Source organism: Micrasema longulum, unplaced genomic scaffold, assembly GCF_059751315.1.
Source record: "Micrasema longulum isolate JH-2025_06_02 unplaced genomic scaffold, ASM5975131v1 h1tg001040l, whole genome shotgun sequence".
Lineage (NCBI taxonomy): Eukaryota > Metazoa > Arthropoda > Insecta > Trichoptera > Brachycentridae > Micrasema > Micrasema longulum.
The window spans coordinates 140,138-157,470 of NW_028278228.1; the positions used below are offsets into that span (position 1 = coordinate 140,138).

The 17,333-nt window shown below is 34.8% G+C and overlaps 1 protein-coding gene across 1 annotated transcript in view; it reads left to right on the top strand.

The window, feature by feature from the left end:
* The window catches only part of Eip63E (cyclin dependent kinase Eip63E), a gene marked incomplete at its 5' end in the record, with an annotated part of 126,008 nt that overhangs the window by 106,073 nt on the left and 2,602 nt on the right, over positions 1 to 17,333 (top strand). Inside the window, 4 exons of the mRNA XM_088232944.1 lie at positions 11,012 to 11,186; positions 12,636 to 12,897; positions 13,568 to 13,707; positions 16,044 to 16,296. Coding sequence (XP_088089070.1) covers positions 11,012 to 11,186; positions 12,636 to 12,897; positions 13,568 to 13,707; positions 16,044 to 16,296 — 830 coding nt within the window. The remainder of the gene's footprint in view (positions 1 to 11,011; positions 11,187 to 12,635; positions 12,898 to 13,567; positions 13,708 to 16,043; positions 16,297 to 17,333) is intronic.

Consider the following 17,333-nt stretch of genomic DNA (forward strand, 5'->3'; position numbering starts at 1 on the left):
AATTTATGTACGAAAAGAAAAAACTGTTTCAATTAACTCGAAGTAAACTGACAATTATTGAACTTTGTAGGTAAGTTATAAAATATTTTGTATTCGTACATAGCTCTCGTAATATTTCTCCCTTTAGTTATTTACGTTCTCATATATTTTTTCTTTGGGTTTATCCCAAATATTATACATGTAAAAGATAATGTTCATTCGGTGCGTAAAAGTAAAGGCTTTGTAGGCAGGCGCGGTGTATAAATGATTACAGGACTTAACTACACAAGAGAATCGCCTCTGTTATCGGAAGAGGCTACAATAGAAGTGTTCCACCGTAATGCAGACTCTTTGTTCCTGCTGCCCTAAAATCTCCTCGGTGGTCCATAAAAATGTAGGAAGGATATTATAGGCAATTTACCCACATACACAACGCAACGATTATATATTATATCACGAAGGGTTTATATTATATATTACGTTAGAAAAATGCGATATATTTTCTCGTTAACTTGACGCGTTCAGTATTATTATTTCCAATTAAGACTTTAGTTGAAAAAGCGTGGCATTGCATCCCCATAAATTATTTCGCCGGTATTCGATACGTATGAACATATTCTAATATTTATCTCGAAACAAAAATATTAAAATAGATATTAGATTTAATCGAATCGGATAAAGTTATCTTTTAGGTTCTTGGAACGAGTGATATGCTAGGAGCTTTTCATTATTACCGTAATTTAGTTTGGTTAAATTACTTTAGATTGTATTTTCCATTAAGATGCTCGCTTGGTGAATGCGTAATTATGAGCGTCCTTCTTATAAACATTTATAATGTTAAAATCCTCTATGCGAGCTAGTTTCCTTCAGCTTCCTCGCGTAATTATTATTTATACACGGGTTTACTGTTAGCTACAAAGGTCCTTACAAATCGTTCCTTTATCCCAGATTTGCCCTCTCCATTTTCATATCAGGAAAAACTCCAGAGGTCGGTAACTGGCAGATAATGAATAAAAAACATATTGAGGCTATGGAAGTGGCCCACTCGAGACAGCAAACCCTGTAAAATAGTAGACATATCTACATATTTTAACAAGACGAGGGAAATTCAGCGTATATTATGAATCAATTTTGATTAACAATCATCATTATCATTTCCATTTTCGCTCCTGATGGTTCATAGGGCACTGCATAAGAACATCAAATTCAGTGTTTCTTGAACATCTGTTGCGATGTTAAATAAATCAGTAATCAGAATTTTTCTCAACTTGATTTCCTTTTTCAGAAATTTTACCTGAGGTTAGCCATCAATTGGGTCGACAACACTCGTCCAGAATTCTGCTTCTTTTTTACACATAATTTTATTCCTAATCCGCCCGGACATTAAAAAAAAATTAGGAAAAAATTAGCAAACAAACAACTTTCTTTTTTACAGATATATTAAATAAATGTAGTATCTAAATTTCTAGCCACGGAGAGGGAAAACATTTTTGAGACGGGAATATATGGAAGTCAAGGCATTTACAGGGCTTATGACCTATTATTGTCTGGTTTAACTCTCTAGGGAGGAAAGCCAGCCTATTTGCAAACATTTTGACATATTTAAAACATTTTTTAATGTAGTATACTTAGTGTATGCGCGACATGTATCATTTACGACTAACTTGATGTTAAACAAATCAGTTAAGTATAAAATTTAATTACAAAAAAGTATAAGTACAGAAAATATTTTTTTACGTTTGCTAATGTCTTGAAAAAATAATGGATACTCATTTTTAATACTGACGATGTAAAAAAAGTACCGATCAGTATTTCCTTTGAATTTTATCCGAAATTGGTATAACTAATTAAATTTACTTTAGTCGCATATTATTTTGATTGTACCTGTACATTTTAAATAAATAACAAATGTGTTTCATTTCCCTGCATATGAACATTTTTTATTCAATACCAAACAGCACACAGCACAGCACGTTCTATGTGCAAAATGGAAATGATTTACCGCGCATAAATATTAGACAGATGATAAATTAAAGCCATGGCAATATTTCCAGAATATACATGACTTAATGATTAAGTAAAATCCACTTAAATTATTTATTGTCAAGTAAAATGAAGCGTTAAAAATAGATTGGCGGAACAATAGTTTTAGTGGGTTTTCCATGAGTTATGAGCGGTTTGTAATTTGTAAAAGTGAAAATGTAATTTTTTTATTAATATTTACACCACGTCGATTTACACGAGTTGATAGCTCTTCACAAAAAATGTGAAATATTTACTTTGGATTAATCGATTTATGAATTATTGCATGTTACTCTGCGAAATAAATTTAATGAACAACGGGAATGTTTATTTATGAAATTTGTATAAACGCAATTTTGGGTGCTGTTCTGGGTACTTTAGATGTAGGGCGCAAATAAGCTAGCGCAAATTACTATAATGTTAAATAGTAGATGTTTTGAAAACTTAACCCATTAAACTGTTTTTAAGTAAACGTTTAAAATGGAATATTATTGTTTAGACTTTAGACCGAAAACGTTATCTTGAATTTGATTGAAGAAGGCATTGTATATTATGTAGTGTTATACATTTTCTATAACTTTTTTCAGTCTCACGTTTTGTTTCTTGTTGCATAAAAAGTTTTGAAAGGGAATTTTAACTTGGATGTTCAGTCACGGATATAATGGTGAATATTGCGCAGTATATAAAGTGATCACTTAAACTGGCCAATTACCGGCTATAAGCATCGTGATGCGACTCTTTCAAAAATTCCCCCTGACATAATGATATATCGGTAGTCAGATGGCAGAAGGGATCATCTGTAATTTTCAAAAATGTTCAGGAGAGCTGAAATACGTCTTAATTTCAAGACTTTAATCCACAAACTAAAATATTTCAGTGTTGCTTTTCAATAATAAATTACCATTCTAAATGACGATGATTTTTAATTTTTTTCATGCGTGTATTTACTGAAATATTAATTAAAACTTTTGAAAACTTAAACATAGACAAAAATACAGAAGGTCCCTCCTGCCATCTGACTACCGATATGCATATGCTTATTAAAAGCATATCAAAGAAGACTAGCAAGACTCGATACACAGTCAGAACTGAGAGTTCTTGGCTGGAATTCCTTTGGATTTACTATGCTGCGAACGGTTCGCGACCTTATCTTCTCCAATAACCGTCTCTGGTCTATACGCGTAGTGGTTTAAGGGCGTCTCCATTATTCTCCTCCGCTACCCGGCGACATTCGGACAATGGAGCCGTCAAACTAATCGACATCGATATCCCTTAGACCTTTATTGACGTGTTCCGTTACGTGTCTAAACCACGCGGGTAAAGTCACTCGGATGTCCATTATTTTATACCATCATTGTTCTTTGAATCGGGAAACGTTTATTTAGGCAACTGGGAAATCAATTTGTTTTATTTTTTCATGTTATTTTATTTCTAACTACGGCCAAAAACTTTTTGTCTCTACAAACTAAAGCATCAATCAAAATGAAATGAAAATACTATTTCTGTAAGCGCTTTAAAAAGGTGTGTTAGAATTTGATTTATACTTTCGTGGGTTAAAAATCATATTTTTTACGCTTCTTTTTTCCATTTCATATCTTATATGATGATCAGACAAAAATTGTTATCATTATGTAGTACTCACATTTCTACTATATAACATAGAGACGTTTTTCCCATTTTCCTCCACGATACAAGGTTCGATCTACCCGCAGTACGTCACACGTTGCACATTATCGACTCATCTCATTAAGGGCCTTCTTCTTTGATTATTAGTTGCCCGTAGGACACCATTTTAGTAGTCTCTCGGCCCTTCTCCTGTCTCCTATTTAGAGCCGGAATAAATCCACCACGTGTTATACAATATGTGTTAAAACATCGAGCAAACTCGCAGTTAGAAAATGTTCAAGTTCTCCGTCTGGTTTGTTCATAATAAAGACAATACGCGCGAGTAATACTTACCGATAAATCAATCATTGAATAGAGGTTCTCATGCACATGACAAGATATCCGTCCCTTATTGAAGCACCGAGTCTTAGTAGTACCCTCCGGCGATTTAATATCGCCCTCGTCAGCTGTTTCTTACCTTCAAACTTCTCTCCTTCGGTTTTTTATTTGCGTTGCGTAGATTGCGTGGGTCGTTTCACTAATGAAACGGCGGAAATGGTTTTCCTATTAAGTGGCAACATTTTTCTTTCCCCTGTCGATTCGCGGTAGATTTACCTTCTCGAGTATTTTCATTATTTTACGGGGCGGAAGCAGCGACGAATTCACCTGTAAGTAAAAAATCGCAATTAAAATCCACATAAAACCAATATCGGGAAAATTTTCAGGGCAGGCTTACTCCCCCTAGTTAAGTACCCACTTACTTCGCGTGGCTGTAGGTAGAGAAATGGAGGTGCATTTTGTTTAAACGTTTTGAATGAATTTATCTCTGTTTTCACGTAGTTTTTTTATTTCCCTTTTTTCAGTTTTGTTCTTTTTTGTTTTTTATTTTAAAAAAAATTAAGTTTTTTTGCAAAAGTAAAATAAAATTTTTCCCCACAAACAATTAATTGACGCTTTTCCAGTTCAATGATTTATAATTTAAGTCTCAAACTTTTGGCATCTTAATAATTGAAAATAAGCATGAAACAACTTTGTCTGTTGCATACCCCTTTTTACGGTTAAAACAAAATTGTTTAATTTCAATTCATGTCAATTCATGTAGTAGTTATTTTGCTGAATTTAACTTTGTTTTTAAACGCATATTTTTTGTAACTGTAGTTGTAGTTTATTTTTAAAAGTAATAATGTAAGATTAAAAATGTCCGTTTAGGACAAAATAACTGTCAAGCGAATAAAAATCGTAGTAAAACCAAAGTCTCATTAAATTAATTTCTGTATATAATATACGTGTTCATATTTAGGTCCGTACAGCACAAAATACAACTTGCATGTTTACGAGTGTCTGCGAGATCTTTTATATTTCCTAAATAACTATGAAACCTGTCTCAAAGTCTTACATATAGTGAAGAGGATCCGTGTTCACTAGAGGAATAGATGAAAGCTTTAACTAAAGCCCTCGATGGAAATGTAGAAAAGTGTCTTTCTTCGCAGACGCGATCCTTGCGAGAGTCTAAAGATTCTTGGCTTGATTTGATTTATATACAAATACGTCTACGTGAACTCTAATGTATTCTGCAGAAGGTAGGGTTAGTAAATCTTTTCTAAATTAAATAAATACGTACCAGTTGTGTTTAGTACATATCTAATTCTGTCAGCCTCTTTACCATAATTAATATCTCAGGTTTAATCCTCAATATACACGAAATGTTTTTACTGTGTTTTTTTTTCCTAGACTGCCCTTAAATCGTGAGACGTATATTTTTTGCTTACGCAGAATTTTGTATTTATAAAACTGTCGATTTCCTGAACAAAATAAAACGTAATTGAGCCGGTTTATTGTAAATTAAGTATGATTATCATCGTTTAAAACGATCGCGAAATATTTTAGTACGAAGTCCACAGATATTTGAATCCAATTAATTAACGTAAAGTGCCCATTCACCCCAGAGGCAGAAACCTCACGAATGCCCGGCTGTTAAATTTTAACAAAATGAAACTCGATTAAAGTGGTGATCGCGTAATCCCGCGAGTGTTTTCAATCAAGCGCAATGGCTAATTTCCAACCTAGATATGAATGAGGATGAGGTTGTGAATGAGGTTTAGTTATATTTAAGTAACGTAATTAAAATCACTTTGTTCCTGTGTAGAGCGTAGTGTGTTTACACGTAAGTTAGTCGGTCTAAACATCCTACGCTTGCCAAGTAATCGTGTTATAGCGAAGTGCAGGCTCTTGTACTGCCAATCAGGACCCCGGAGCTAGAGTCGCTATCTGCTAGAACTGGGATTTTCTACCGCCATTACTCTCTGCCTCGAGTCTCGAGTATCTACGGCCCGCTCTTGTCCTTACATTACTATCTCACTCGAGCCTTATTTATGTTATATCTCGTTATGTACCATGTTTCCACATCTCATCCACTCTACGTCCCTTTATATGTTTACCGTAGATACTGATTTTATTTGGCTTCATATCTTTTTCATATTTTTTATACTAGTCTTCTAAAAATACATTTCATTTCGTCAACATAGAATACGCTGTGCTCCGTCTGATCTTTTTAAAACTCATCGCCGACTTAATTGAACTATTCAGCTTGCATTACTGTGTACAACCGACTCTATTCAGCCCCTTCAAATGGCATTTAAATGTTTTATAAACAGTTATCCCTTTTACTCTGTCTTTTTAAAAAGTAAATAAAGACGATTCACAGGTATACAAATAAATTGGATTACCTTTATCGATTAAGCTTAAGCACTTTCATTTGGTTTTCTTATCGTTGCTTTTAAAATGTAAACCGATGGCGATGTTTTATTGTATTATAATATGCTGTTTTGGGTTTAGATACTGCCTAGACTCCCTAGGGTCCCGAAATTTTGATTTCATGTCGTAAAATTTTACCTAATGACGAAAATATTTCATTGTTAAATAATAATTACAGGATTTGAATACAAAATTCAATACAAATCTACGAAAGTCCTTTTAAACCTTTACCCTTTACATTGTTAAGATCAAAGTCTCTTGGATGGAGTAAATAATTACGAGAATATTGAGTGCGAAAATGTACATCGTTTAATAGCCACGAACTACTGAGGTGTTATACATAATGCTATAGTAATGCTCGCAATGAAATTGTATGTATCATTAATTTTTATTTTTAAATGTGGTGTTTTTTAATTTTATGTTTAACCGCAAATATTTTTTTTTGTTTTTACCTGACCGGAAGCCCTTGTACTGTTTTCCTACGAAGCCATTTTAAGCTCAGCACTAGCGATGCGCATAACCGATTGAAGACGAGTCCAATAATTAGTTATGAAAATAATATGTTTATTTTCCGAAACAAATAATGAAATTAATGATTGACAATGGCGACGAATGAAACAAAAAAATATTATTCCATATTATAGCATTAAAAAAATTAATGCACGTTTTACGCAAAAAACCGGTTAGACTATTCAAAATAATTGCCCTAGTTTGGATATTAATACAAAATAAATTGCAATTTATTTTTTAAAACCCCTATTGAAAATATATAATGTATTAATTATTCTTTGAAAAGAGATTTAGCAACCGTGAGCGAGGTTCCTGGTTTGATTTCTAAAAGGGTATCTCAAATTTCACACTCTTCGCGCGAGATATTTCCTTCTAGAGTATCTGGCAAATTTTCAAGAATTGGTATACAAATGCTGTGTCACGTATAAATACTATGAGTATTAATTAGATGCGGATAAAAAAAATAGAAGGAGAATGATCTCTACATATTTGATATGATTTGTATAACCAAAAATTATTGTTCCCACTTCTACTCTGTGATGTGTCCGCGTCAGTCGATAGTGCGGAACTATGGACGCTGACATCATTATCGCGGAAAGGGGACGTTGTAGGTGGTGTCAGCCCTCCCCCCTGAGGACACATTAACCCCGATTCGCCTTCTGAAGGAGACACTTCACTGCGTGTGACACGCTTTGCACATTTTTCTCTGCATTTGACAAAGCAACCCGATTGCGAAGAGTGCAGACAATTGGACCGTCAGACGCTCGCCACCACTGAAATGATTTCTTTATTGACAGTGTCTCGAATAGGTCCAATGTTTGTCGACAAATACTGGACTCGAACATCGCGCATCGTGGAAATGTTGAAATTTATCTCAGTTTCTGACTTAAATAGAGAGTTAGTTACTATTTGTGAGATTGTACAATTGAAATGTAGCTATCAATATTGTATTGTATTGTAATATATGGGCTATCAAAATATATTCATACACATTAAGTTGATAGCGCCCAGCCCTCCTGTGGTGTAATGGTTAACATAATCTCTATTATTCCAAAATCTAAAATCTTAGGATTTTAGAACCCTCGCCTCATGCCTCGGTTTTCAGAAATCGATTTCTAGTGAGATAACAATAATCAAATTTGATTAGAATATTTGAGTTGGTCCACAAACTCAAATATTGTAATGAAACCAACTGGTCCAAGAAGAAGTTTAAAAATTGAAAAATTGTTTTCATGCGTTGCCTAGTATGTGAAATAATTCAGTCAGTTGAATATCTTCACAACAATAAAGGTTTCAGCTCTTTAACTTCACTAAAATCAACAAATGGAAGAATTGAAGAAATATGGATGTTCAAACATAGGCGAAATGGTGAATGTTACACAGTGTGTAAAGTGGCCACTTAAACCAGCCAATGACAGGTCATAAGCCCTGCAAATGCCTAGACTTCCATATTTCCTTATTTAAGGTATTCTCCATCCATGTTGTTTTTGTTAAATTTGATTAGGTTTATATTCTAAATTTTTACTGACAAAGCCAAGATGTTTGTGCTGTATTTAACCAGTAAAATTTATTGGGTCTCGTGGCGTGTTGCGGTGCGAAGAAAAATTATTATGTTTTGTATTAGTACGAGCATATGAAATTGTATCGGCGATGTGCTATATTAATCGTTAAAGCTTCTTTACGACTTAGTCGAGTTAAGAGGTTGGAGCAATATCCCACGGTAATTGGCCTCGTGGATTACATTCATACACTTGCTTAGCCCGCGCTGGAAATTTATTCGGAATTAAGACACTCTCGCAAGACGTCTGTGTTCCGCAGATAATTCACTCCCGCCATTGTATCCTTCCCTTCACTGCGACCGCACTAAAGTTGCTCGACTTTTTTTGCCATTTCTCCTACTCCGTAGAAAAGTTTTCATTGTTAGTCGACATACAGAGCCCGTCCCCGAAATGTAAAAGTTTCTGTACGTGAATGCAAATATTTTCATTATGTTGTAGAATGCCCGAGAATCGCATACTCTGTCGCCGTAATTCTCGGTCGTTTTCTTCAAAGTTTTTTTTATCCTAGTGAATATAAAAGAGTTTAATGGGCGCGTATGGAGCGTGAGCTGATTTAATTTTATTTCCATATTTGTTTCTCTCTTTGAAAAAATATATATCCACGCTTTATACAATATACAGGTCGTGTGGGTGAGGGAGAATAAACCCCAGAAGGCATTTAAACAAATATGTCCCTTGGAACGTGAATATTTTTTCTGAGCGATGTACTTTAAATCGGGTTGTGGTCCCATGGCTAGGTCCCGGACTCACGGATCAGAGAGCACAAGTCCTAGGTTCGAACCCCACTCTACCACAACTTGACTCCTCGTTTAAAATGACCCTCAAAATTGAAATATTTGGGTAAATCATAAGAACGCAAATATTTACTTTTCTTTTCAATTTTTTTAAAATATTTTTTTATTCGACTCGCTAAATGGATCCGCTTCCCGTTTTTATTTTTTTAAACTTCTTAATTTTTTATATTCCTTTCAGTGTCAAATAAACAGACAAGATAGATAATACGTATAAAAACGTGGACTTTTGAATACTGTTTTTCAATAAAGAAACAGACCAGATAGATAGGCGTCCTCCGTGGTCATGACGCTTGACTCACGCACGGAAGGTTCCGGGTTCGATTCCCGGTGAGAACATAAAAAAATTATGTGAATTTCAAGTCTGGGTATTCTGTGTTGTAATCACCACTGTAATTGGGCCGCCTGGGGTGAAATTATGAATCTTCTCTATCCCCCTAGAGAGTGGTTAATTTAGGGATATTTATTTTTTCCATGCAACTAATTTTTGCTTCATATATGGCCACACTGATGACCACGTGAAATCAAACATGATGATTTTCATAATATTAGAAATCAAACACTGATTTGAGTCTACTGAACACTTTATTTTATTTTTATATTTTCAATCAATCAATGATGATTTTTATTTAGAACATTACTGCGACCTTAAGCATTACCCAAAACACTTAATTAGCTTGAATTGACCAAACCGTATTAGCTTTAGTTCCGTTTTTGAAGCAGTTTTATACATCATTTGACTTTTAATCATCAGTGTGGCCATTATATGAAGCGAAGTGTCGACGCATTAAAAAAATAAAAATCTTTAAATTAATCACTATCTAGGGGGTAGAGAAGATCCAGAATACCACCCCTGGCCTGTTGTGGCGCAAAAAAATAAATAGTAAAAATGAATGATAGTATAAGAACGTGGACTTTTAAAGACTATTTTTCAAATTCTAAAATATATTTTTCATATTTTAGTCCCTTTTCCGCTTCAGATTTTATTCGCTGTCGGAAAGGTGCCTCTGATGTGACAGGTTGGCGAATAATTTGCCACTATCTGCCGGTATGCGGTAGTGTGCGGCGGGTATCATTCATATTTTGAGCAATAAAAAATGAAGCAAAGGTACAACACGATAAAAATTAAATATTACAGTAAAATAGAAAAAAATCAATTTCTCCAAGTTTTCATGTATGCGTTATGGTACAATACGCCCTTTTACGTTTTCATACCTACATCTATGAAAATATAACACCACCTTTTTAAAATAATATCTAAAAATGTTATTTTGTAAATTACCTTTGTTTTGCTATATGCTAATTGTCTAAATAGCTTGTAAAAATGATAATCGCAAATTAACATTAATGTAGTTATGTATGTAGATTACTAATGAACTCCCTCTGAACACAAACATCCTGCTCCCATTAGAGAGGTAGAAACGTTAAGCATTATAGATTATGTAAAAATATCGCAATAGGTATAGATTTTTTGACTAAATAAAAAAATGACTATTTTCGTATTTTAATATTTATCATACTTTCAAGAAAAAGACAACGGGTAAGAAAAGTTAAATAATTGCTACGTTTTTGTCAAAACGGATCCTACTTTTTTTTTCATGCAACCCATTTCCCTATTTGACTTTTTTTGGCCCAACTCATTTATTTCTTGTTTTTTTTTTTACAAAATTTTGCGTAATTTTAAGACTGATGTTGCGAATTGGCCATACTAACAAATGAAAGTGCGCCTGGTATCATTAGTAGAATACAAATTGAATATATTTTATGATCTAATTTGTGGTTCATTTTCAGCTTGACAAACCAAGTGGTTGCCCTGAAGGAGATCCGGCTACAGGAGGAAGAGGGAGCTCCCTTTACAGCCATAAGGGAGGCATCACTCCTGAAAGAATTAAAACACACCAATATTGTAACACTACATGATATCGTCCATACCCGGGAAACACTCACATTTGTATTTGAGTTTGTTGTAAGTCGCATCGCTTTATATAATTCTTTCATTTATTGTGCAGGGTGCGGTAGCATAATTTGTTGATTTATGGGGTCAATAAAACAAGATATTATAGTTATCATTTTAATCCTTTTTCTCATTATTTTACAACATTCGGAATTTCATATTTCACTATTTTAAAAATTGTATCCGGCAAGTGGTACCCCTCGTGATCAGAATGTCAGTCAACTCTTTCCAGCATAGTGATGGGTGCATACCAGCATTGGTTATTGCTCGGAGAATATTATCCCTCAGTTGAGCATGTGTTCTTGCACGATGGACTTGAAATACCACCATAAAAATGACGTAAAGCCCTAAATCGGGTGAGCACGCCAGCCACTGAAGAATGCTCCTCAAAGAGATCAGACACCCATAAAAGTGTAAGGATGAAGGCCAGCTTGTAAGGATGAAAGTGGAGAAATTTGCCTCACAGAATGATTAAAGATTATAGAGATAGCAAAAAAGACTGTCGCCTTACTGTGTTGATGTTTTATGCTGATCTTGGACTAGGTTTTATATTTTTGTTCTGACATGCTAGGTTTTATAGTTGTTATCGAGGAATGGAACATTCCGTGCTAGATTTTTTACCCTTGTATAAGTTTGTATAAACTGATTTCACACAAAATTTCAACAGAAATGTATGCACTATAACCTAGTAACTACGGAATAGTAAAAACATAGGTTTTTTAAAAATTTGTCCCTCACTAGGTTTTGAAATTTGACAGCCGATCATTGGGTATTTCATCACAATAGATCTACAAAGGTCGCAGTGATGTCAGGAGCTTATATATCACTGACTATCATCTACAACAGTGTTTTTTAACCTTTATAAATACGCGATCCCTTTACGAGTCAGAAAAAATCTGGCCAGGACCTTAATTATATCATAATACTTGTTGGTCAGTGATTTCAACAATGACATATTTTATTTTCTGTTAATACAGACCATATTATTATCTATTATGAATCAAGTAGAAGAGAGTACAGAGGGCTGTCAGCTGCAAGGTCTATAAAGCTGACGGCATGCTTACAATGACATGTTATCTCCATAAGATTGACATCTTCTGAACATAAATGCAGACTGTATAAATGCAGTGATGATTAGAATTTCAGAGCTAAGGGAAAATTTGAAATTGTAAGAGCCATTTGCCACATTCTACTTGTGTGAACTAAGGTTCTCTAATGGTGGACATTAAAACTAAAAAGAGAAATTGACGACTCTAATCAGAAAATAACTTAGCTATTTTTTTCTCAAAAATAGATCCAAAATTTGACAAATCAAAAAATAAACGGGCATAACCTTCTCAGTGAAATTATTGTATTTTTACTGTAGTGTATGTAGTGACCTAAAATCCTCGCTTGCGATATTCAAGAACAGTACAATTTGATGAAATAATTTATTAAGGATTTGAACTTTCTGTTGCGCAGGACACGGACCTGTCGCAGTACATGGAGAGGCACCCGGGCGGCCTGGAGGCGCGCAACACGCGACTGTTCCTGTTCCAGCTGCTGCGCGGCCTCGCCTACTGCCACCGGCGCCGCGTGCTGCACCGGGACGTCAAGCCGCAGAACCTGCTCATCAGTGCGGCTGGCGAGCTGAAGCTGGCCGACTTCGGGCTCGCGCGCGCCAAGAGCGTGCCCAGCCACACCTACTCGCACGAAGTTGTCACGCTCTGGTACCGGCCCCCGGGTGAGTAACATTACCAACTAAAATAGTCTTTTCTGTCAATACAGAATAATTTTTTCCCCCCATCCTCATATCTCACTAACTAGAAAGTACTGAGAGTTAGTAAGATAAATAATTCAAATTAAAATAAAAACATTTTATTATTTACTTAAGCACACAAGCTTTCTAATCAATGTTGTATAAATGCTTTTTTTGTAATAATTGCGATCCTATTTACATTGGTAAAACTAAAAGCTGTAATATAAGAGTAAAAGAACACTTAAGGTACAAACAATAATAATTTTTCCAAATTCACAAATCATCTGATAGTGCAAAAAATACCTCGGGAGACGGTGCTGTAACGTCAAAGGACAACATATTTTAAAATACAGGTATTTAAAAACAAAAATTTAACACATAAATAAACTGTTTATGAATCTATTGCACTAATACAGTACCAGGCATGCATGAGGAAATGATAATGATGATTACTGACCATCAAATAATGCTTTTGCCTGAGCAGGCGTCTTCACTGTTTTTGAGGTACCTGTGAAACTGAAGCTCTAAGTAGTCATTTTAATGGGGAAAACGAAACCAATTCACTATTGCAAAATCCTAACATAAAGAGAAATGCTAGGTACTTTAATTTATTTAAATATTTTAGTTATCTTACCTTAATATTTGGTAATTTCAGATGTCCTTCTTGGCAGTACAGAATATTCCACATCACTAGACATGTGGGGCGTGGGATGTATATTTGTAGAAATGGTAACAGGCGTACCCACATTTCCGGGAGTCAGAGACACATATGACCAATTAGATAAAATTTTTAAGGTAAGTTCCGTTTGCTTATTGTATATTTTAGCTTATATTTAAAAACTGTGTAAAAGATACAACTGATCAAGAACCTTCCATATAGGTAAAAAAATAATGCCAAAATTTATATCAATAAATAATATCAAAATTTAAATACAAAGTATGCAAGAAACTATTTGAATAATTCACACAAACAATTGAACATAATTTGGTTCGGAGCACCGTTATTAGCCAGCGGTATTGAAGGCACAGATGCCATATTTACTTACTCATATGGCAGTTCGTTTTTTACACAAAAAAATGTGTAAGTATGGGTTCACATACATTTTACTTTAGTTGACAATGTGTTAGTATTAATGATTGCCAAGCAGTGCTTTGTATTAGAAAGAACAAATGAGCACATCAATGCCATCTTGCGGTTTCTTCAATAAATAATAAGAAAACATGCTCAAAGGTCAAATGTGAAATTGACTCTTTCATCGAGAATAATGTGTTCATTTTGGAAAAAAAATTGAAATGAAAAACTGTTAAACTTGTGCAGGTGAAGAAAATGTTTGCATAACCATTTTTTTTAATGAACACATGGAAATTTATTGTGAAATATTACGAAGAGTTCGACTGACTAGCTGGGTGTGTACATACAAACCGTTTATATTGTGTTCCCCGTATCACAGTTTGGAATAAGAGCACAAAATGTAGCGCTTATTTTGATATTTGATGTGGTTTAGGTAATTTCAACAGCAACTACAACCCAACAACATAGTGACCCATAACACTTGAATGACATTTTCAATTAAAAATATTTTCACATGTCAAAAGTATCGCTCTTAACTGTTATATATATTTTGATGAGCTTTATTTTTTGCCATACCATACCCAATAAGGAATAAATGTACTCCTTGAAAAAATATCCTCATCCTGATAAGTATCATCACTCCTTTCCATACTCAAAAGTATCATTTCGGGATCAAGCATGGAGAGAACACACCACATAGGAAACTTCCACCTGAGAATGTAATAAATTTTTAATCCTTGGTCCCCTTTATTATTAACCTATTTTTAGAATTGATGTCTATATAGAAATCAATTCTTTATATATATCAAAGAAAGGTTGACAAACATTTTCTTTAGACTTTTGTCTTGGTTCATTAAAGGCATAATTTTTGCCTTGTTTCACGTACAAGGCTTGTAATAAATTATTGCGATAGGTCTGTTCTTTCTATAGTACATTCACGGAGACTGGACTGCTATGCACATGCGAACCACGAGCCTACCGCGTGATCTTACGCGATTCGCCCATTTCACACAGCATATTCCTCGACATAGCATATCGTACTTTAGCAATACCTTTTCTGTACTAGGTGCCAGACTTTGGAATGAGCTATCTGTTCATGTAAAATGCATCGTCCTTGGCCACTTTTAAGAAACGCCTGAAACATTATTATATACCCTTCACTTTAAAAAAAAAAATCCTTCTCTTTCCTTTCATCTTCCGAACTCAATACCTTATCCCACATTCCTCGTCATTTAATGTGTATAACATAAGTTTATGTGTGCGAGCTTTATCTGACCTCAATAAAACAGCTGTTACATAAAAGTAATTATGTGCGGACTAATCTCCACTTGATTTCCTTTAGTAGAATTTTTACCCGAGAGCCGCTGAATAAATTTAAATCAATACAAAATAATATAACAATTTACCCTAATTTTACTGTGCCTTGTGGATTTGGACGGTATGATACTCTATACAATATGGTAAATTTTGTAATATTGAACAGACCTTAGTTACTCTTACCATGATGTAAAGATTTGGGCCCCGATTACAATGCGAAGCTAATAGTTTAGATAAATTTTAAGATATTCAATAGCAGAAAAATCCACTTTTTGAAATATAAACCTTGTATATTATAAGCAAGGTAAATAATAAAGCAACTCCCATATAAAAAAAAATTAAAAAAAAAAATGCGAAGCTAACTTTTTATCTTTGACTGTCTATAAAGTAAAATCAAAATCAATGTACAATTATGTATATTTGTACGAAAATTTTTAATATCTTCATTGGTAACATGTAATTGAACATGTTGAGGAAAAAAAATATTTGCACATTCTATTTTTCACACGGAAAACTTAATTTTACTTTGTAGATACACTTCCCATTGTAATCAGGGCCCTGGTGGAATAGTTTTCTGTGGAGTTAAATACTTAAATTTTTTAAGTGAAAACCACTCGAGAGAAGCTAGTTGCCTATTGACAGACATCAAAAGACCACTTTTCATCACAGCATTTTGTATTCTGGTTTTGTTTATTTTGACAATGATTTTTTAAATGTGTTTTTGTAATATGTATATCCTCAGGTGTTGGGTACCCCCACGGAGGAGAGTTGGGCGGGCGTGTCGCGCCTGCCGGGCTACCGCGCGCACCGTGCCGCGCCACACCGCGCGCGCCGTCTGGGCACGGCGTTCCCGCGCCTGCATGACGCTCGCGAGGCCGAGGCGCTAGCAGCGCGCCTGCTGCAGCCCGACCCTCGCGCTCGTATGCCCGCGCACGACGCACTGCACCATGCCTATTTCGCCGGCCTGCCGCACCATCTGTACGATCTGCCCGACGGTAATTACCTCGATCTATTTCTTTGATCATAAATGAATGTTGATATTTATTACCGTATTTCCTCGATTATAAGATGCACCCATAGAATTAAGAATAGTCCAGAAGGAGCATAGAATCATATTTGAATACATCAGACTGTGTCTAATAATTCCCCCACTTAGACACACTTTCGCCGCACGCATTCTTGAAGTCACTGCGTAATATTGCCAGATCGCGAAGAATATAACCATAACACAAATAGAAGGTAAAATATTTTTTTTTCTAAAATGTTATTGTGCACGCGGAAACATTGATTGACACAACAGAGTAGATAAGTAAAGGGTCATTTAATAAGAGTAATTGAATTTATGAACTTTGAACTTAAAATATAAAACAAATTTTATTTTACATAAAACGGATATTTTTATATCATGTTAAATAATATTTTATGTTTTAAAGATAATGTCGGTCAAATGTCTACCACGGCTTGTTTAATCCGAGGTTCAATTTTTATTATTTCTCTTATTATATGAGCAAAGTAGGGTAAAAAATTTTCTACCCTGGCAACACTAACGAAGTTTCCGAAAGATCCACAAGTTTCGAGACGTTTCTTTACGCTTCGAGATAATTCTCGCTAGAATGCGCTGGCCTATAAATACGGCGGTCGACCGCGGCCATGGCAGTTTGATGCAAGACAGCGAAGCAAGTGGAATCAGAAGCAATCCCGATAAGTGGAAACGATTCAGAAGTGTAAATTCGGTGTTATGTGGACTGTAAGGTGCCTTGGAGTTGGAGTAATGATAGACTGATTTGTGAGCGTAAGTCACGCGTGGTCATGGATTTTACCAGCGACTTTAGATATAGCAGAGATTATGTTTGGTAATCAAGAGGTCGAAAAGCTCTAAAGTATACCTCTCTCTGACAATACCATTCAACGCAGGATAAGCAATATGGCGACTGATGTTCGTGATCAAGTCATAGAAAAAATAATGAAAAGTTCTTTTGTATCCTTGCAACTTGATGAATCAAGGGATATTGCGAGTTGTGCGCAATTTGTA